This window comes from Mastomys coucha, unplaced genomic scaffold (genome assembly GCF_008632895.1).
Source record: "Mastomys coucha isolate ucsf_1 unplaced genomic scaffold, UCSF_Mcou_1 pScaffold10, whole genome shotgun sequence".
Taxonomy (NCBI): Eukaryota; Metazoa; Chordata; class Mammalia; order Rodentia; family Muridae; genus Mastomys; species Mastomys coucha.
This window is the reverse complement of record NW_022196892.1, coordinates 264,727-284,735: the sequence shown is the minus strand read 5'-3', so window position 1 is coordinate 284,735 and position 20,009 is coordinate 264,727. Positions and strand designations below refer to the sequence as shown.

General features: G+C 45.8%; 1 protein-coding gene across 3 annotated transcripts in view; it reads right to left on the bottom strand.

Annotated features, from left to right (window-relative positions):
- The window catches only part of Flnb (filamin B), a 135,695-nt gene that overhangs the window by 31,300 nt on the left and 84,386 nt on the right, over nt 1–20,009 (bottom strand). For all 3 annotated transcript variants that reach the window (XM_031344178.1, XM_031344184.1, XM_031344190.1), the window contains exons 19-29: nt 19,247–19,364; nt 16,071–16,333; nt 14,853–15,450; nt 14,062–14,235; nt 12,898–13,060; nt 11,910–12,070; nt 8,647–8,814; nt 6,475–6,598; nt 5,950–6,106; nt 4,843–5,032; nt 2,852–3,099 (exon numbers count right to left, since the gene is read on the bottom strand). In XM_031344178.1, the coding sequence (XP_031200038.1) occupies nt 2,852–3,099; nt 4,843–5,032; nt 5,950–6,106; nt 6,475–6,598; nt 8,647–8,814; nt 11,910–12,070; nt 12,898–13,060; nt 14,062–14,235; nt 14,853–15,450; nt 16,071–16,333; nt 19,247–19,364 (2,364 nt within the window). The remainder of the gene's footprint in view (nt 1–2,851; nt 3,100–4,842; nt 5,033–5,949; nt 6,107–6,474; nt 6,599–8,646; nt 8,815–11,909; nt 12,071–12,897; nt 13,061–14,061; nt 14,236–14,852; nt 15,451–16,070; nt 16,334–19,246; nt 19,365–20,009) is intronic.

Below are 20,009 nucleotides of genomic sequence, written 5' to 3'. Positions count from 1 at the left end.
CCCCCCCCCCCCACTTTTCCAGTAGGTGTTGGTAATTGTGTGTATGTGTGTGTGTGTGTGTGTTCACAGGCACTTGTCCTTTGAATCCACAATTCAGGAGTAAAGGATGTGTACAGGAGTTTGACCCGAGCCACAAGTGGCCGTGAAAGACTGAAGTCAGCTGTGTGGCGGCTATTGGTCAGTCTGGCCAGGGTAACAGCAGGTGATGTCTGACACATTACTATGGAAGAGTATCCATGTCAGCTTGGGGGAAGCAGGCAAGCATTGAGGCTCCATGTTATGAAACTCAAGTGTCTACTATGAAGGCAGAGAAAACTGATGGCAGTCATCCTGGCATGGAGCCAGGAAGAGGTGGTTTTTTTTTTTTTTTAACTTGATGTCTTATTTTGCTTTATTTTGTGGATGTGTGAGGTAACATGTGTGTTCATGTGAACACAGCAGTGAACAGTGTAGAAGCCAGATCTCCTTCTAGATCCACCTTATCCTTTAGCTTTCGATAGACTTGTGTGACGGGAAGAGTGTTTTGCCTGCATATATGTATGGACACCATATGTGTGCCCGGTGCTAGCGGAGGTGAGAAGACGGTGCTAGCACCGGGCACACACATGTGGGGGCTGAGAACCAAATTCGGGTCCCCCACAAGAGTGGGAAGTGCTCTTCACCACTAAGTCAATCCTCCTGCTTCTACAGCTAGCTTTTGAGACTGGGCACTAGGCTCTCACTAAACTTCGAGTTCACTAATTGGCTAGACTTTCCTGTTTCTGCCTCCTGATTATAGGCCTGTGCTGCCATGCCCAGAGTTTTACAAGCGCTGGGAATCTGATCTCAGCCCATGCTTGCACAACTGCTTCATATGCAGCCACTTCCCTAGTCTTTCATCGCTGTCATGATGGTTTATTTCTTTCTTTCATTTATGAGGTAGAGGGTTTAAGATTTGTTATGTAGATTTTAAAAATTGATTTATTTATTTTATGTGCAAAGGTGTTTTTGCCAGATATGTATCTGTGTGAGGGTGTCAGATCTTTCATAGGACTGGAATTTCTGACAATTGTGAGCTGCCATGTGGGTGCTGGGAATTGAACCTAGGTCCTTTGGAAGAGTAGCCAGTGCTGTTAACTGCTGAGCCATCTCTCCAGTCCCAGTCATTAACACGTCTGAAGGTTTTAGCATGTTCATTTTAAAAAGTGTCCAGCTTCATGCTCCTGATCCAACTGACCCAACAAGGGAGGGTCCCTCATCACCATCCTCAGTCATAGCATGGAACAAAGAAGCTGTGTACTGTGCCATCTGCGGACAGGGCTTTTCTGACATCTAGCCTTGCCTCTAGGGCCATTTCTTTGAGAGGCCAACTCAAAACCATGTCACGAACAGGAAGGCCTTTCAAGGTTGTATATGCAGTCTTGTGACTAGAACTTCTCAAATGTTGTCAATTAGACTGCTCCTCCATGAACCTGCATGTCACAAATGTGTGACACATATAAGTGTATGGTCTCCCTAAGGCATTTGCTGTCAGGTGTCCCTGTTCTTGAACCTTTAAAGGGAGATTCAAATCACTCAGTAATGGGGGTGCAGTGAATTCCCTCAAGTTGTAAGCACTTAGGAATGCTCATTTCTAACGAGCCTGGAAGCCTCCACTGCAGGCCTCTGATCCTTGGCTGATGTGGTCTTCAAAATTTTACCTTGACTTTCTCACTCGGACCTCAGCATCTGGGGTCTCCTCTTATCCCAGCCCACTGCAGTGGCACCGAGATCTCTGCATAGGGTTGCTGCTCTTCCGTAATCTAACTAACAAGATCGTACTTACTAGTGGATAAATACAATGTAGTACAACTACAACTCGAACACTTTTCTAAACAGAACTGACATTCTCATTGCAATGCTTTCTCCCCCAGAAGAAAAAAAAAACTCTCAAATGGACAGTGTCCAAAGTTGACAAGTGTTTACATATTTGAGATATGAAAGAGCTTCCAGAACTCTTGGCCGGATGTTTATAGCTAAACACACATGGAGAGAAAGGAGAAAAGCTACAACAGATTATAGATGGGAACAGGGTCCCTGGGCTTCTGTTTGGAATGGACCCTTTGTGCCCTTCTCCATTGCCCTACAACATGAAGGAATCAGAAAGCACTTCACAGGCGGTGGGTGGAGTCGGGTCACCAGCAGCCAGATCCCAGGCTATTCTGCATCAAAGGACACAGTGAGGGAACCCACATGGCACCTGATATCTGTCTAGACTGGGCACTCCTCATTCTAACAGGGCAAACAGGGCTTGCCTCTGAAGTTTATGTGGTAAGTCTGCTGTAGTTCCACCATGCTCCTCGTGGAAGAACCTTAATAATTAGAGAAGATCTAAAAGGCACCGAGGACTGAAAATTAAAGGCTCCAGTCACTTGTGACCCGGGATGGTCACACAATGGTTCTCTTCTATTCCAGATCTTTCTGGCTTTAAAAGACAACACACTTCCCCCTTTGGAATCTCACCCAAACACAACTGGAAGGTTCTGCGTATCCTGAGATATCAGAGTCAAGTGTGTAGACAGAAGAGCATAAGGACCCTTCTCCTTCAGCAGTGGAGATGGCAAAGGAGGCACATCTATTTCTATTACTGTTTTCCAATTTTTTTCTGTGAAACTGTCTCCCTCTGAGCTAGCTTATATGAGGACACTACCTAACTTCCTTGGCATGACAGATGCCTCCATGACTCAAGAGATTTCCCCCCAAATTGCTGCTTCTAGCGATTATACCCAGGACCAAGGGTGTGAGGGAAGATGACCAAATAAAGGTTCAACAAATGACGGTTGTGACTATTTCTGCTAGTAACAGCTGGCTCAGGAGAAGAAACCCTACTTACCATGACTGTGAAGGGGCTATTGGGAATATCAACGCCACCAAAGCGCACATAGATAACATAGGTGCCTGGCTTGGCAGCAGTGTAGAAAATGTCATAGGTGCCATCTTCATTTTCAATGACGTCGGCCTCAGCCTCGGTGCCATCTGGGGTCAGAATCACGCAGGTGACTTTCCCCTTCCCTGCAGTCTTAGCATCCACGACAAAGCCCACTTCCTCTCCGGTTTTCACAGTGGGGGCAATACCAGGACCTGTAAAAAAGGTCAGGAGAAAAGCAAAGCGTTGGCTATGGATACTTGCCGCAGAACAGGCCATACCATGTTGTGCTGCCCATGTTTGCCAGGCAGAGGGGCATCTCAAAGGTCACTGTGAAGGGTGCTGCTCAAAGGAGTGTCAGGACCAAGCATGTTTGGCTTTGCAACCTCTCCCCAAACAACAGCCAGCCAGTCGGCCTGTCTTTTTGTCTCTGATTTACAAGGAGTATAACAAGTTATGAAGGGAAAATGCACGGGTCAGAACGTGCAGAAGAGCGACAGGGAGTGCTAAGAAAGCTGCTCACGAAGTGGGAAGAGGAAGAGAAGTGGGCATCTGGTTGAGGGGAAGGCTCCAAATGACAGAACATGAGCTGAGACCAACAGGCACCAGCAGCCCAGAAAAACATCCCTGCAAAGCCAGGGGAAGAAATGGCTCTGAAAAGCCAGGAGGAGGTCCCCACCTCTCACGACACACGCCCTTAACCAGTTGTTAGGGACTGATATGTAGACTAGCAGTGGGGGTCTGGTTTTCCAGTTTTTGCATTGGGTGAGATGAAAAGGATCAAGTTGTGTAATTTACAACCCTGAGCAGGGTGAGGTAGAGAACAGATCCCATCCTGAGTAGACCTACATTCAGTTTCCTTTTATTTACAAGAGAAGCCAACGATTAACTTTTGAGACAGCAACTCGTGTATTTTTGGTTTTTCTCCATGAATAAGTTGACTGGTATGGCATATGTATGTACTTGCATGTGCAAGCATGCTGGCAGGTGTGTGCATGTATAGGCAGTTATCTCAGCACGTGGGCTCTGGGAACTGAACTTATTGGCAAATACCCTCATCCACTGCGCCATCTCGCCAGCCCAGGTTTCATGTTTTCAAATCTGCTAAAGCAGTAACATTGAGCTGCACAAGTCGCTCTTAGAAACAGGAAGGCACAACACCAGGTGGGCTGTGCATGTATCCAATCCCAGCTCTTGGGAGGCAAGGTGTGTGTGTGTGTGTGTGTGGGTGGGTGGGTGTGGGTGGGTGGGTGTGTGTGGGAGGGGTTAGCACCCGGGAGCAGGCAGCATCCCCAGCTACAGGGCAAGTCTGAGGCCAGCCAGGACACACAAGACCCACCTCCCTTTTATAAAATGGAGAATTCCATATTGGTCTGGTAAAATGGCTCTGTGGGTAAAAGTACCTGCATCCCCTCCATGTGAGCCTGGGACATGAGTTCGATGCCTATAACCCCTTCCATATAGTCAAGCAAGCACGTCTAAGAAGCTGAAGCAAGGGAGGGGGTAATAATATATCCACCGATTCTGGAGAGGAAAATCCTAAATCCTTTCATGTTTTCTTTCCTACTGCTGATGAACGTAAGCTATTCTTGAAGAACAAACGAGCCCACCGTGCAGAGTCGGAAATGTGCTGTTGCTTCTCATAGCAGTCTCTCTCAGAAACCTCACTGGTCCCCCAACCTCAGAGGTAACAGGCCCCCTGGCCCTGACATCGCATTCAGCATCTCTCTCACCTGACCTTACCCCATCTTTGTTATAACCCCGTGATGCGCATCTCTGACACCTGGAAATGATTTTGGAATCTAAGTGTTCTTTCCCCCAAATATCTTCACTCTATGTATGTATGTATGGCTGGCACCCAGAAAGCCTAAGCAACTTCCTCTGATCACACAGCTATTAAGTGGCGTAGAGAAGGCCAGAACACATACCCCCTAACCCTCACCTTCCCCTGCACTCACCTGTGGCCAAGCACTTGCTGGCATCACCTGTCTGTGTGGCCCGGATACGGTAAGGAGAAAGTGGAATGTTGTCTCCACCGTAGGTGACCCCAATCATATAGCGTCCGGTCTTATCAGGGATATAGGTAACGGCATATGTGCCATCTTTATTGTCATGGACAGTAGCTCTTTGAGGCTTTCCCTCCTGGTCCTGTGAATCACAGAACAATGATATTTGGGATGCTGCTATCAGCATACAAAAACCAATCACAGTAAGCTGTGCTCTTGGCACATCTATATGTGGGAGCCGATGAAGTGATGGCTTGGTGTGACCCTATTCTGTTGGTTCTGGATAGGGAAAGAAGAGGGTCACAGACTACACCCTGATGGTCTGTCAAATAGTATTTGAGTATATATACAGAGACATGGCAAAAGCTTTCCACCTTTCCTTTCCCCTCCTGCCCTGTCACCAACAGAACACTCCTCCTTAGCTTGGCACACCACTAAATACAAGACTCCGCATGCTAGCAGCTTTGCCTCCAGCTTCAGCCCTGTGACTGTGAGACAAGAGGGAGGTCTTTTCATAAGACTGCTTGAGACGGATCATCCATCTACGAGAGCCATTGTCCTTCCTCTGTCTTCCTTCCTTCTGGTTCACCTTCTATTCCTGGTGAGCAGAGCACCGGCAGGCTCATGGTCCAGGTCCATGAGGAGACATTAAGGACAGAGCCGCACAGTAGGTCAGAGATGCTGGTTTTCTTGTGAGCCATAGAGCACCTAAGTGGCCTACCTCAGGTTTCCTTCCCAAGGAAGGACAACCCCATGTTGGAGGCTCTGTGGTATGTAAAATTTTAGCCCTAGCCAACCCAATAGGCAATCAAAACATTTAAAATCAGCGTAAGAAGAGAACAATTGATACCCCACCCGTGGTCACTGCAGAAGCTTACTTAGATGAGCACCTTGTGCTCCAGTAGAGATATTGATCCATAGAAGTCCCCAAAACATGTGCACTGGGGTAGAAATTAGTCACTAAACTCCTGTTTTTATCCCTTTCCAGAATATTATGTTTTATTAATAAGGTTTGGCCCCACCTCTTCCATATATACAACAAAACAACTACACAGTTACCGTGATCTGGACAGCAAGTAGGCCTTCGCCGGCATCTCTGGCATCGATGGCAAACTCCACAGGTAGGCTGGCAGGCACCCCATAGGCACTGAGGCCAGGCCCAGAGGCTGTCACTTTGCTTGCATCATATGTGGGAAGAACCTTGACCTTAAAGGGACTTGACAGACACACAGAAGGCTGGTCAGTGAGGATACAGGTCAGCCCTGGCCCGTCTATTCTCTCTTATATAAAGAACTGAGGCTGTAAGGAGGATTTTACAAGTGGTAAGAGAACAGGGTTAATAAAAGGACCAGAAATCCATTGGAAATACAGAGCTACAAGGTACAAGCCATTAGACAACAGACAATCCTAGTTTCCCTTGGAACTGAAGACAGAAGAAGGGGTCAACCCTAAAACGGGAGCCACAGTGCCTATTCGATGTCACCATGATGTTCTGTACCATGTGCTATGGACAGTGGGTGAATGGCACTAGAACAGTGGTTATCAATGCTGTGGGTGGACAGGCCTGAAGGCTGAGATGCTCACCTTCGTGGGACCTCCTCATCAGCATATTTGACGGAAACAATGTAGGGCCCCTCCTGAGATGGTGTGTAGGTCACTGTGTGGGTGCCATCCCCATTATCCACCACATTCACTGGCTCCACGAGGCCTGAGGACAGGAATGAGAGGTCTGACTGACAACCTGGCCTCCTGTTCACTGCACCCCAGCTCCACATAAAAGAGACTCATGTCCATCCCCACGAACTGAAGAGTAACATAAAAGCAGGTCATAGTCACAGGAGATAAGTCACAGTAGCAGGATTGACCCAAAGGGGAACCTCCAGCGATTTGTGAGCTAAAGTACACTCAGTCTGCTATACTTCCCTCCAGTACAATTAAGGGGACTGCCCATGCTTATGGCTGGAAGCCTTTACAGACATGCTACATATCCTTTCGAGCTGGTTAAACATGCTTGGATGTGCCAGTTTTATTCTATAGCTGAGAAAGTGCCCAAGTGTCCAGAAATCTCAACAGCAAAAATAAACCTATGGGCTGGCTAGTCAAGACCTGTACCCACCTTTCAGCAAGAACACAATGGGGCCAACACGCTAGGGTACAGAGCAGGTAAGGGTGCCAATCTCAAGGGACAAGAGGGCCATCAATGAGATGCTATGGGTGATGATTCAAGAGAATGTTCAAGTCTGAGGTCAAGGAGGGGTCAGTGGCAAGGGAGGTTAATCAGAGCAGGGCATGCTCATTAAACAGAGCAGGTGAAGTGAGGACAAGGCAGTTTAGAGGTGTGGCTAGGCTAGAGGCATTCAGGTTACAGAGTTGAAAGCAGCTGCTAATGGGAAAGCACAGACCTCAAACCTGTCTCTATAAAGGCAGCCTTTGGGTCAGCTTTAAAGAACTCATGGCTTTCAAGGGGCTGTGCTATGGCGGGGAATCCACTGCATCAGCTTAAGTGACAAGGCCGTTTACTTGAGAAGTCCTCCACAGTGGAAGTTGCTATGTAAGTAACCCTCCCCACATCTCTCTCTCTCAGTCAGTCAGTCAGTCAGTCAGTCAGTCAGATAGACACAGACACACGCAGACAGACAGACACAGACACAGACACAGACACACACACACACACACACACACACACACACACACACACGATATTCAGAAACTTCACTAAGGGTAAGTCTGTCCCATGACCTCATTCTCTCACACCACTCTTGCCCTGAACTTCAAAGACAGAACCTCCTGCTGAACTCTACTAAGGAGAGGTTGCTCTTCAAAGGAGGAAGCCTCAGCTCATGACTTCTAGAAGCCACAAACACATCACAGGGAAAGTTGGGGTGGGGGGTGTGGGGAGGGCAGGAGGAGGGAAGCCCAGATTACTTAAAAAATCAGGCACACTATTTTATATGGAAAGAAAGGCACGTGTTAAATACTGGAAGAAATATGGCAACAGGTTTCAGAAGTTCAGGTTTGTCCCCAAATGGCCTGCTAGTCACCTGAAACCTCAATTCCAGGTTGTCAGCAGTGCAGGCCAACTGCCAACAAAACTCATTCCCCAAGAGACCCTGTCTCCAGGGAGTGGAGACAATGACCAAGCTACAACCCTGACCAAGATTCTGGTACGTTCCACAGCAATACTGAGCATCTCAGAGGGATCATCTTCAAACCCTAGTTCCTGCTCACATCCAGACCAACCCCCAGGCACCTCACACACGTTAATAAGCAGGTAATGTTGCAGCTGGGTAGACAGTGCACGTTAAAGCCCTATAGCCCTTCCTTCAACAAGCTACTTGGGAAAGTGACTTTTTAGGCACATGCTTGATGTCCCAGTACTCAGGAAGCAGAGGTAGGAGGACTGCCAGTTCCAAACCTGTCTGGGTTATTTAGGCCACAGTTGGGAAAACCAAAGCCTGGGATGTAAGCTAGCTGACAGCACATCTGTCTGACATGGGTAAGATCAGGGTTTGGTCTTCAGCACCATGAAATAAATACGTAAAATTATAAAAAGAAACTTAGGACTATGTTACTAACAGGAGAAATGGACTTACGGAAATATAATACACCAACTTTTAAGCAGGCTCTTCTGCTGGCTAGCTAGACTGGGGAACAGTAAATTAATTGAGAGTATTTAACTATAAGCAATCTCATAAGAAAGAATAGGCTCTAGGCTATGGTGGGTGAATGTGGGTGGCAGACAGGATGCAGACTCACCTCTTGGGCCCAGGACCCTCACTTCCAGCGGAGCTAGGCCAGCCTTGCTGCTGTCTACTGTGAAGGACTGCGGGATGCATGCTCGGACACAGGAGCTCAGACCGGGGCCAGCAATTTTGACCTTGCTGGGGTCCACGACATCTTTTGAAGGAACTCTGAAGGGGCTGCCTGGAAGAATCACAGGATTCTGAGCATGAAGCAATCACGAAAGCACCCTGCACAGACTCGGAATCACACTGTTGCTCTACCTGGACCCTGACTGTATGAGTCTCAGTCAGTTTTAGCCTGCCTCACTGTGGGTGCAGCAATGTGTCCACTGTTATTCCCACATCTGTCATCCAGCACTAACCACATGCAGACATAGGATCTGGGGCCTCAGAGAACCTTCCAGGAAGCCAAAAGTCTGGCAACAAGAGCACATTCTTCTAACATTCTGTGTGAGGCATCCACTGGAAGGTACACAAGGCAGTACATATAGGAGACAATGAAAGTGGTCTGCAGGAGACCAGAGAAAGACGACCATTAAGACCCAAGAAATGATGTAAGAGAGGAAGCAGCTACCACTCAAGGGAAGCTACACTTGGAGGAATTCCCAGGAAAGCAAACAGGCCGCTGGATGCTTCAACTCTCAGGAGTGATCTTTACCAAGCACCACAACACTGAGACAAGCAATGCCTCTGGCTGGGGGAAGTTGTGGAGTTCACAGAAAAAAAACTGATATTCAGGTCTGGGAGGAGACAGAGCTTAAAACATAGGAGAGAAGAGTAGGGCAGAGGGCTCCACTCATGCAGAGGCATAGAGGAGGAGGAGAAGAAAGGCTCTTGAAAGAATGGAAGTGAGCAGCTTGGTGAGGGGAGTGGGTAGGTCTCCCTCTTCCCTCCCTCCCGTGGAAGCCAGCACATTCTGAGCATACATGGCCACCCGGCTATATACTCTTCTGACAGTAAGTTGTGGTATGCTGCATGAATGACTTGTGGGGGAAACCTCAGGGTCTCTCACTTTTTAATGATGCTAAGTATAAAGACCGACAAAACATGGTGAATCCGGGGAAACCAAGATTTGTAAGTGAAGCCTTAAGAAGAAACAAGGGCAGAACCGGGATTGCCAATAGGACTTCTCACACAGCAGGCACGCCTGTGTCCCTAGTAGCCTCAAGCTGCCAAGACCTTTACCAAAGAGCTCTGAGCAAAGTATCATTTGCCGCAGGCAGGACACACAGCCTGCACTTTTCACAAGGTATGGCGGCTGCCAGACTCCTGCCACGGAAATAAATGTCTCTGCTGTGTATCTCAGAAAGCTTCCACTTAGCAGAATCAGGGGTAATAAATGCACTTGCACGAAGAACTGAGACCCTGGCAAAGATGAGCATCACCTTCCATGCTGGGGCTTAGGGGAACAAGAGAGTGATTTATTTGGGGATGATGATGGAGAGTTCCAACAAGTAACAACAGACTGTCTCTATGGCCAGACACCAAGTCTGAACTCAGCCTGAGAGCAGCCTTGAAGCACAAAGCAATGGCCAAACATGTTCAGATACCATTATCTGCTAACATGCTGCTTCGTGTTCCAGATAGACATCACCAACTGATCACAACCCTTCATGAGTCCCAATTAATCAAAGGTCTACCACCAAGATTGCAGCTGGCTCACCACAGGAAACCATTAAGTTAATATAAGTAAGATGGGATATTCCGTTTGAAATAATACCTCCACCTAGGATGTAGGAGGCTGAGGCAGGAGGATTCCAAATCTGAGGTTCTATCTGAAAGGAAAAAAAAAACCCAAACCCACCAGACGTTTGCATTGGGCCAGAAAAACCTGAACCTTAATCATCCAAATCCCCAGGAAAGCAGACAAGATGCTGGCAGGTCACAGGATGCTTTGGCTCTCGGGGGTTGTCCACACCAGATAACCTGACACTCAAAGGAGCCTCTTCATGGGACTGTTCTGGAAACTGACACTCAGCTCTGGAAGGTTTTTGTTGTTATAATCATTTGTTTAGTGCTAACTGACAGGTCCCTTTGCAGGGGAATTCCAAAGCTCATGGAATTCAGCACTTTTTGAAAATCCAGGGTAGCAGTACTTCCCACAATAGAAGCACATAGAAGCCAGCAGAACTACCTGCATGGTAGAAGACACAGACATCTCCTGGAGACAACCTTCTGCTCATACTTGGTGTTCAACTCTGCCACAGCACTGCCCCGTGGCAAGGCACAAAGGGGGGCTTTGCAACCCATTCTGACCCTTCTCCCCATTCCCTTGCTTCTTATCAGCATCCACAAAGTTTATCTGCATCAACATAGTTGCTCCAGGAGTGGGAGCTTTGTCTGTCTTATTTCTAGCTGAAATTCTCTATATTAAGGACTAAAAACAAACAAACAAACAAACAAACGCCTATATTGATAGAGTAGCAAGCGCAGGTTTGAGGAGAAGCTAGTCATTTTTGAACTACTAAAGCTTATATAGACACAGCAGCACTGTCGGGGATGAGAAACCCTGTTAACACTAAAGATACAGATCATTAGCTAGCAAACAAATTAATAAGTAATAATTTGTATTAGTGTGTCTTTGCTAGCTGCCAGGATTAACAGTGCAAAGAAAAAAAGCAAGATACATAAATAAAGTGAGTAAGAGCTAAGCCCTAGGACTGGAGAGATGGCTCAGCAGTTAAGAGCACCGACTGCTCTTCCAGAGATCCTGAGTTCAATTCCCAACAACCACATGGTAGCTCACAACCATCTAAAATGGGCTCGGATTCCCTCTTCTGGTGTGACTGAAGAGAGCAACAGTGTACTCATTCACATGAAATAAATAAATAAACCTGGGTTCAATTCCTGGCACCCATATAGGGTGGCTCAGAACTGCTGTAACTCTAGTTTCAGCAGATTCAAAATCCTTTTGCTTCCTATGGACACCTACATACACATGCCATAACTGAGGTCCTAAAATCACACATATATAATAATAATAACAACATCATTTGAAAACAGAGATTTTTCCATTTTGTAAAGAATGAACTGTTGCTTAAATCAGAAACTAAGCCACACGAGCCTCTCTTTCTAGCTGAAGACCCAAGCCGATGCTTTCTACCATGCTGCTTGGTTCCAATGGGAGTTAGAGTGTTCTTGGCACTGTGGTCCTTATTTAAGGTTTCTCCAAAATCAAACTGTTCTTTCTATTAAAGGAAGATAGGCAAAACCAAATCTGTTTTCATGTGATATCACTTATTCTTTGAACCACTCCCCAAAGGAGAGAGAGCTCACCAGGGATGTGGACGCCTCCGTATGTGATATTAACGTCATAATCTCCAGGAGCAAAAGGAATGTACTCAGCACTGCAGCTTCCATCCTTGTTGTCTCTGCAGTTTATCTTTGACTCCGACGGCCCCTCCACAGTGATGCCGAGCCCACCAATCCCTGCTCCTCTGGAAAGAGTGGGGAAGTGAAATGCGTTCAGCCCATGCCAGTCTGCTTACTGCCAGAACTCACTCACAAACATTGTATAAGCCATTCTATTTAATCAACGGGATTCCACCAGTGTGGCAATACCTCTCAGGCAGGAATCCCTCAGACATTTAGTACCCTTCCTAAAGCTATGACCCTTTAATATATTCCTCATGGTGTGGCGACCCCCTAACCACAAAATTATTTCATTGCTACTTCATAACTGTAATTTTTCTACTGTTATGAATCATATGTGAATATCTGATATGCGATCAGAAGAGTAGCGACCCACAGGCTGAGAACCTGCCTATGGTATAGGGTATAAAGACAAATACAATGTGTGTACCTTAGGGGTACTGAACCTGTGCTCTGTCACTGATCGACCAGCACATCCCTTCAGAGTACATTATAATAGGAACATTTTGAGTATCTCTCTTACATATGGAGTTGGCTATATTCTTCTGCATCATGAAGTTAAGGAACTTCTATCCAGTACTGTGCTTGGCATCTTAATGATTATTATCTTAATTACTATTATCATTTCTGATGTACTTTAAGATATACTTTGTTATTGTCTGTAACATAAATCTTGACAGAAGAGAATGCTTAATATAGCTTTTGCAACGCATCATACTGGAAGTTGAAAGACCGTGATAAATAAGTAGGGCATAACCACTACTTTCTTTCTCCCTTGAGATAGGGTCTCATTTTGTAGCTCAGATTGGCCCCAGACTTACAAACATTTTTTTCTTTCCTTAATCGATTTACTACATAGGGATCAATACCCTGAACCCAGGACCCTGTCTACCTGGTTACCACGGTGAAGACATTAGATTTGTTGGTAAAAGCCTCTTTCAGTCCAGGGCCTTGGGCATGGACCCGAGATGGCTGGCAGCCTTCAGTGACAGCCACTTTGAATGGGCTATTCGGGATGGGCACATCATCATATGACACCTCCACTACATGGAAACCTGCCCAAAAACAAACAACAAAAAGTGTCATTTGTGTATACAATGTTACCGCTTCAGACTCTTATCTAATACTTATGGCTAGGACTCTAGCTGCTACTTGAAAAGAGTAGAAAGATTAATAACATAGTAATATAGGGCTGGAGGCAGGTGGCTCAGTAGTTATATATTGCTGTTGCAGTGGACCAGCGGGAAGGTCCTGGCTCCTACATTAGTTATAGCTCACCACCAGCTATAACTCTAGCTCCAGGGACTTTAATGCCTCCTCTGCCCTCCATAGGCACCTGCGTGCCTGCACACGCGCGCGCGCGCACACACACACACACACACACACACACACACACACACACACACTCTCTCTCTCTCTCTCTCTCTCTCTATTTAAAAAAAAAATTAGAAAATGGTAACGTCAGTATATTTATTCTCAGTTTTAAAAGATAAAAACTATTTATGCTTCTTGTTTATGTGTTGTATACCCTTCCTCAAGCAATGAGTGCTAACTTTTATTTAAGGCAGTCACTCCAGGCTGGCTACCCTGATTTTGGAAAACACTACCCAGGCTTAAAAGACCACAGGAAACTAGGAAATAGAAAACCAGCCATCTACTAATGCCTGAAGATACCTGTATAGAATATTTATAGGACCATATATCCAGGAAAGGGGATATATAGTACTTTCCCTTTAATCACTACTACTCAAAAAGCAAAACTGTTAAAAAAATATATGTACACAAATCATACATGGCTCATATGCCATGGCATGGCTCTATAATCTGCTTAGGTAAGACTGGAGATCTGCAATGTATAACGTGAGGCCAGTAAAGAAGGCACTGAGTGGCCAGTGGCTGCTGGAGAAGGGACCTTTCATATTTCTGAGTCATGTACACTGTTCTTTGCTGAGGCAGGCTGAGCTCAGGGGTATGAGCTCAGCGACAGTCACTGGAAAACAAATGGCCAAGCACAGTTCTGAATGAAAGAGTTACAAGCATAGAGGGGATGACCCACCTTTCTCAAATGGTGTGTATTCGACCTGATAGGTCCCATCAGCATTGTCTTTGACAAAGCACTCGGTGGAGGCCCCTGAGGGGTTGGTAATGTGAGCTTTGATGTGGTCACCTCCAACCTGGGTAAGGGGCCTCGAGTCAACCGTGAAGTCCGTTGTGGCTTCCCGAAACACATCTGTTGAGCAACCACACAGATACGAGTGTCATCTTGGGCCCAAGCAAACCCCCATGAAGACTCTTCACATTCTGGAATACATTTTAAGTATATGTGGTGCCTTAGAGGATTGTGCAAGTCACAGTAGACTTGACCAGTGACAACAAAACTTCTCAAAGATGGAGATCAGGCCAGGGGAGTGTTGCATGCCTGGAATTTTAGCCACTCGAGAGAGGGAAGCAGGAGGGTTGTGAGTTCAAGACCGATCTAGGCTGCAGAGTGAGACCTGTCTCAAAATGAAAACAAAGGCATCTAGGACAAGGGCAAAGATAGACTACCTCTGTCCTCTGTGTATTATTAAACACATTTACATAATTACATTCTAACTTAGTTCCAGAGACATTAAAAAAATAGATTAACAAAAATTTCTGGGTTTTCCATAAAAACTTGAAAACTTGCCAAGAATACTGGGCCCCATTCATCAGGGAGAAACATAAAAATGGGGCCTGGGTAGAATCCAACCTCTGCAAACAGTATGCTCCCCTTTTCCCTCTACCTGTACTCCCCCTGCCCTACCCCATCAGCCACACGAGGAAGAGGCTATAGGCGAGAGAGCCGTCCCCTGGCACATGACTCACCTTTGCCTTCGATTCCTGGCCCAAAGGCTTTGATCCCACTAGTGTCTATGGTTGGCTCCACCTTGACCCAGGTGGGAAAGTGTGGTACAAGCTCACCACCATACTTCATGGTCAGTGTGTACATGCCAGCTGTCAGAGGCACATAGGTCACAGCGTAGGTGCCATCTTTATTGTTCTGGATGGACACTTCAGCTTTCGCCCCCGAGTCTGAGACGGCTTCAAGGCCTAGAGTCCCAGGCCCTGCTTCTGAACAATCAACACAAAGGATTCCAGGTTCACCCACTTTCCCATGTTCAAGTCCTGGCCCTGAAGCTACAACCTTAGAGGGGTCAAATGGCATTTCAATGTCAGCTTTGAAGGGAGACCCAGGAATATGGACTTCTTCAAAAAGAATGTTGACAAAGTATTCTCCGGGTTTTGTGGGAAGGTAGGAGACGGAGCAGGTCCCATCACCGTTATCAGAGCATTCGATTTTGGCCTCACATGGGCCTTCCACAGTTAGGCCCAAACCTCCAGTTCCAGCTCCTTTAGTGTCAATGGTGAACTCGGCAGGCTTGCCTACAAGACCTCCTTCAAGGCCAGGACCGTGGGCCTTCACCTATTTGAACAAAGTGTTAAAGTTACAGCCCTGCTTCCAATATTTGTGACCACAATCACACAAAAGCACATGTCAGTATCTCACATCCCCGAGGGCTCACACTCTCTTACACATGCACACGTACATGAGTTTGCTTCACTGGGGCCTGAAGAAGGTAACTCACAGCAGCTTTGACTCTTACATATCTGTCAATAAATCCTGCACAATAAAACTGTGTTTTAGAAGAGATAATTTTATAGAATTGGTACTACTCCCTGCTAGAAATAGTCTCATATCATTTGAATCAAAAAGGCCATGAATAAGGATAATATATTTTTTTATGTCTGCAAAGGTAGTTTCTGTAGGGTAAACTCAATCTGTGTAAAGGACACTAGACTGAGGCCTCCAGCTTCTCCCCCATCCTTGTGAGCTGGCTAGTACCATTATTATGCTAACCAATAAAGGAAAGGCCTCTCACCAAAGTATAGCAAACAGAGAACTAACATGAACAGGGGTAGCTCAATTGTTGAGGGAACCGGGCACACTGAATATCAGTCAGCCACTGAGAGCTCACATTCACCACAGGTAGGACCAGAGAACTCCAAATCATACTGGTAACAACAGAGCAACCTCAAACTGACCTTGGTGGGATCTGGTGGCAGTGAGGCCTCTACAGTATAGGGGCTCCCGGGCACTGGGTGTCCATCATAGGTCACATCGACAGCAAACAGCCCCTCTTCCCGAGGGATGAATTTGGCTGTGCTGCATTCCCTGCCAGCCACTGGTGCTACCAAGCATGGCACCACCTTCCGAGAAGGGCTCAGGATGGTCACGTCCAGCTTCCCCTGGCCTCCTGCCCCGTTGGTGTCAATGGCAAATTCCTGGTCCTTCCCAACCTCAACTCCTGTAGAAAGGGAGAAAAGCTAAAGTGATGAGCTGCCTCCTGTCAGCAGCAAGAAAAAGAGAGAGCAAGGTCAAGAGGCCCAGTGGACATGTGGTTTTTACCTCAGTTACTACAATAAGTAACCGCTGACTCAGAGGTGCAGAAGCAGGACTAATACAATGGCATTCATACACTGCAATGCGTCATTAACACCAAATTTTTGCTAAACAATTTCTATGCCAGTCACAAATACTGTACATTGTCTCCTTCAACTTACATAATAACTCTATGGGCTGTTAATTAACAACAGTGGCCTTTACAGATGGGGAAACTGAGGCCCCAAGAGATTAAGTAAATTGTCCAAGACAACATATCTAGCAGATCACAAAGCTAGCATTCAAGCATAAACTTTCTAACCCCACAATCATATTTGAAAGATTATAATTACAGTATAGTCCAACACTGCCTGCTTTCTCACTTCCTCGAGGTGATAATCTTATATGTAAACATACCCTTAATTTAAGTCAATGTTTTATTTACTAACTCCTGGCAGAAAACTCAATCCTATTGCCATCCCCGACCCACAAGAAGGGAGAAGTCACATAGCTGGCAAATTCTGAGAATTAACTTAGATGTCTTTTAAATAGTCTCTGGGTCACATAGAAAGAAAGATTTTGCATATTTACAAGGGTAGGGGTAGAAAGATGACCCAGTGGTTAAGTGCACATACTGATCTTGCAGAAACTGGAGTTCAGTTCCCAGCATCCACATCAGGAAGCCCATAGCTGCCTGTGATTACAGCTCCAGGAGATGGACAGTCTCTTCCGGTCTCTACTGGCAGCTGCTCTCGGGTGCATATAACCCTCTTCCCCCAACATATAAACAAAATCAAATTTAAAAGTAATAAAACTAAATCTTAAAACAGTCTTTGTAAGACAAGGCTGCAGGAAATCCAGGTGTTATTTTAACAAAAACAGAGAAAGGGTTTTAGCCAAAACAAAAGCACAGGGAATCTAAGATGTTGCCACAACCCAGTCAAATCTCCACTCTGGGGACATGGAGGAGCCTGTTGAAGCCAGCACAGCTGTCCACACCTCTGTCCACACCACAGGAGAGAGGCTTTCCCTAGCAGGCACTATGTTCTTCCTGCTTTGGAGTCAAAAGTCAGTGTCAGTGTTTCAGGGAGAGAAGGTACAAGGATACTGAAGTGTCTTTCACAGGCTCACAGCTGGGCGTCCCCAGTCACAAAAGCCAGGACCTTGAGCTCCCACTTAGCAGCTTCTAGAAAGTGAGATAGCCTCTTTCACAAGGGCTTGCAGGGCACACAGCCCATGAAAGTTCTCACTGAAGGCTAGCTGAGCCCGGGGAATTCTCAGAGGGGAGTAACCTGTAGTTACCCTAGGCATGAAGACTTGTAATGCTGACTGGGTGCCCCAGAAATCAGGTGAGCACATTACTTGAGGGACATCTAAGTTTGGGAATCCCCAAGTGGTTAATACTAACGAAGAAGACTGAATTGTGTTAGGATTTCCAAAATGTAACACTGACTTTAAAAGGTAGCAGAAGCCAAAGACTATAGGCCAGGCAGTACAACTTCAATGCCAAATAAATACTGCTAGGTGATTTCTCTGGCATCTGTATGTGTAGATGCAGGAGGAGGGGGTAGAAGTAATATGCAAGACCTTATGTAAAACCCAAAGATGCTGTAAAACTCATCAGTCAATACTGTGGTTAACTGTAGACAGAGGGATCAGGCAGCTGCAACCTGCAACTCACAGGTTACATGGAGCCACATTCTGCCTAGGGCAGCCACCAATACAGAAAATCTCACTTGAAACATTAGGTGACTAAAACCAACAATCACCCCCAAACCCCTCAACTGTGTGGCTCTAAAATATGAGCTCTGTGGATGATAGCATACATCATTCTGCAATGTCAAAAGGTCGGACATGTGTGTATGTAAGACCTTGCTGGTGAAAAAAAAATGAGTTATTAGTATGGAAATTACAAGTATTTTAAGACCATGTGTGGAAGCTAAGTGAGCATCAGTAAGTGTGTTTGTACTCATATTGTACTAGTCTCTTATGTTAGAAGTTTTCCATTAAAAACAAAACAAAAACAAAAACAAACAAAACATTAAAGGACTGGGAGTGCTTGTCCAGAATGCACAAAGGCCTGGGCTCTAGTCTCAGAATCACAAAAGTAAACTAACAGGGCTGGAGAGATGGCTCAGTGGTTAAGAGCACTGACTGCTCTTCTAGAGGACCTGAGTTCAATTCCCAGCAACCACATGGCATCTCACAACCATCTGTAATGAGATCAGATGCTCTCTTCTGGTGTGTCTGATGACAGCTGTAGTGTATTCATATACTTAAAATAAATAAATAAAATCTTTAAAAACAAACAAACAAAACCAATCTTTAAATCCTAATATAAACCAACTGATGTTACAATGTACTTATAACTAACTATATAAAATGAGGTAAGATATATAAAAAGCTAAAGGGCAGAAAGAAAACCACAATTCCTAAGTGCCAAGGAGTTGACTTCTATTATGGCCATTGACCTTAATATGATGCAGACGCCCGAGCCGGTTGGCACTGTGTGACTTTCATCTAAAAGCAGACATTCTCCAGCCTCTCTCTTAATGAAAACTTCCTGTGGTAACATCGGCAGTCTCACAGAACTGACAACATGCCAGTTTCTGCATTATTACCTCATTTAAAATTTTTATAATACTTCAATGCATCTAAGCGTCCCCAAACACCCCATCCCCACTGCACGAATGAGGAAGCCTGCTGAGCATAAGTGGCAGGCACATCAGAGCACAGCTCTCATTCATGCCCAAGTCTCCAAGACAGAATTAGTTTCTCTGAAAACTGCATCTTTTGAAGGGAGTCTAATAATAGCAGACTCAGTTGCAGAAACACTTACTGTTTTCCAGTCCGTTAATTTTTATCTTGCTCAGATCCAGTGGCGCAGCAACGCCCACAGTGAAAGGACTTTTGGGAATGGGATCGCCACCATAAGTCACTAGAACCTGCATGTTGCCCTGGAATGAGAGAAAAAGGAGTATGCTTCTGGGTAGAAATGCACTGAATGCCCTCTAGAGCCTTCATTCCTACCAGGGACATGACGAACTTAAATTCATCATTAACCTAATTCTAGTTAGTTTACCTTGGGTCTCTTATATTTCAGGGTGCCTTCGAACTTGCACGCAGCAGAGCATAACCTCTCACTTTCAATCCTCCAGTGTCCCAGGATTATAAGTGTGTGTGCTACAACATCTAGTTAATGGGGACCAAACCCATGGCTTCATGTATGCCAGGCAAGCAGTCTACCAATCGAGCTGTATCCAGTTTGACTCTTACTGGCTTCAGGAAACATTTTTAAACATACTCTCTAAGCTTTTGAAATACTCGGCATGAACAATAGAAAAATCAAATAAATGTAGACAGGGACAACAGGTTGGGGACTAACGCCAGGCTTGTGCTATGAACTTCTGTGTACTTCCTCAACTCCAGCCATGGATGGGTACAGCCACTGGGCTCTAACCAACAGAACCAGTTCTTCAATGCATGGGCATTCAGTTTCAGGACACTGGGTCACACAAGGGAGGTGTTCCCAGGAAACATTAGCTACTAATTCCAGTGAAGGAATAAAAGCCGTGCTGGAAGATTGGCAGGGCCCTTGCTGG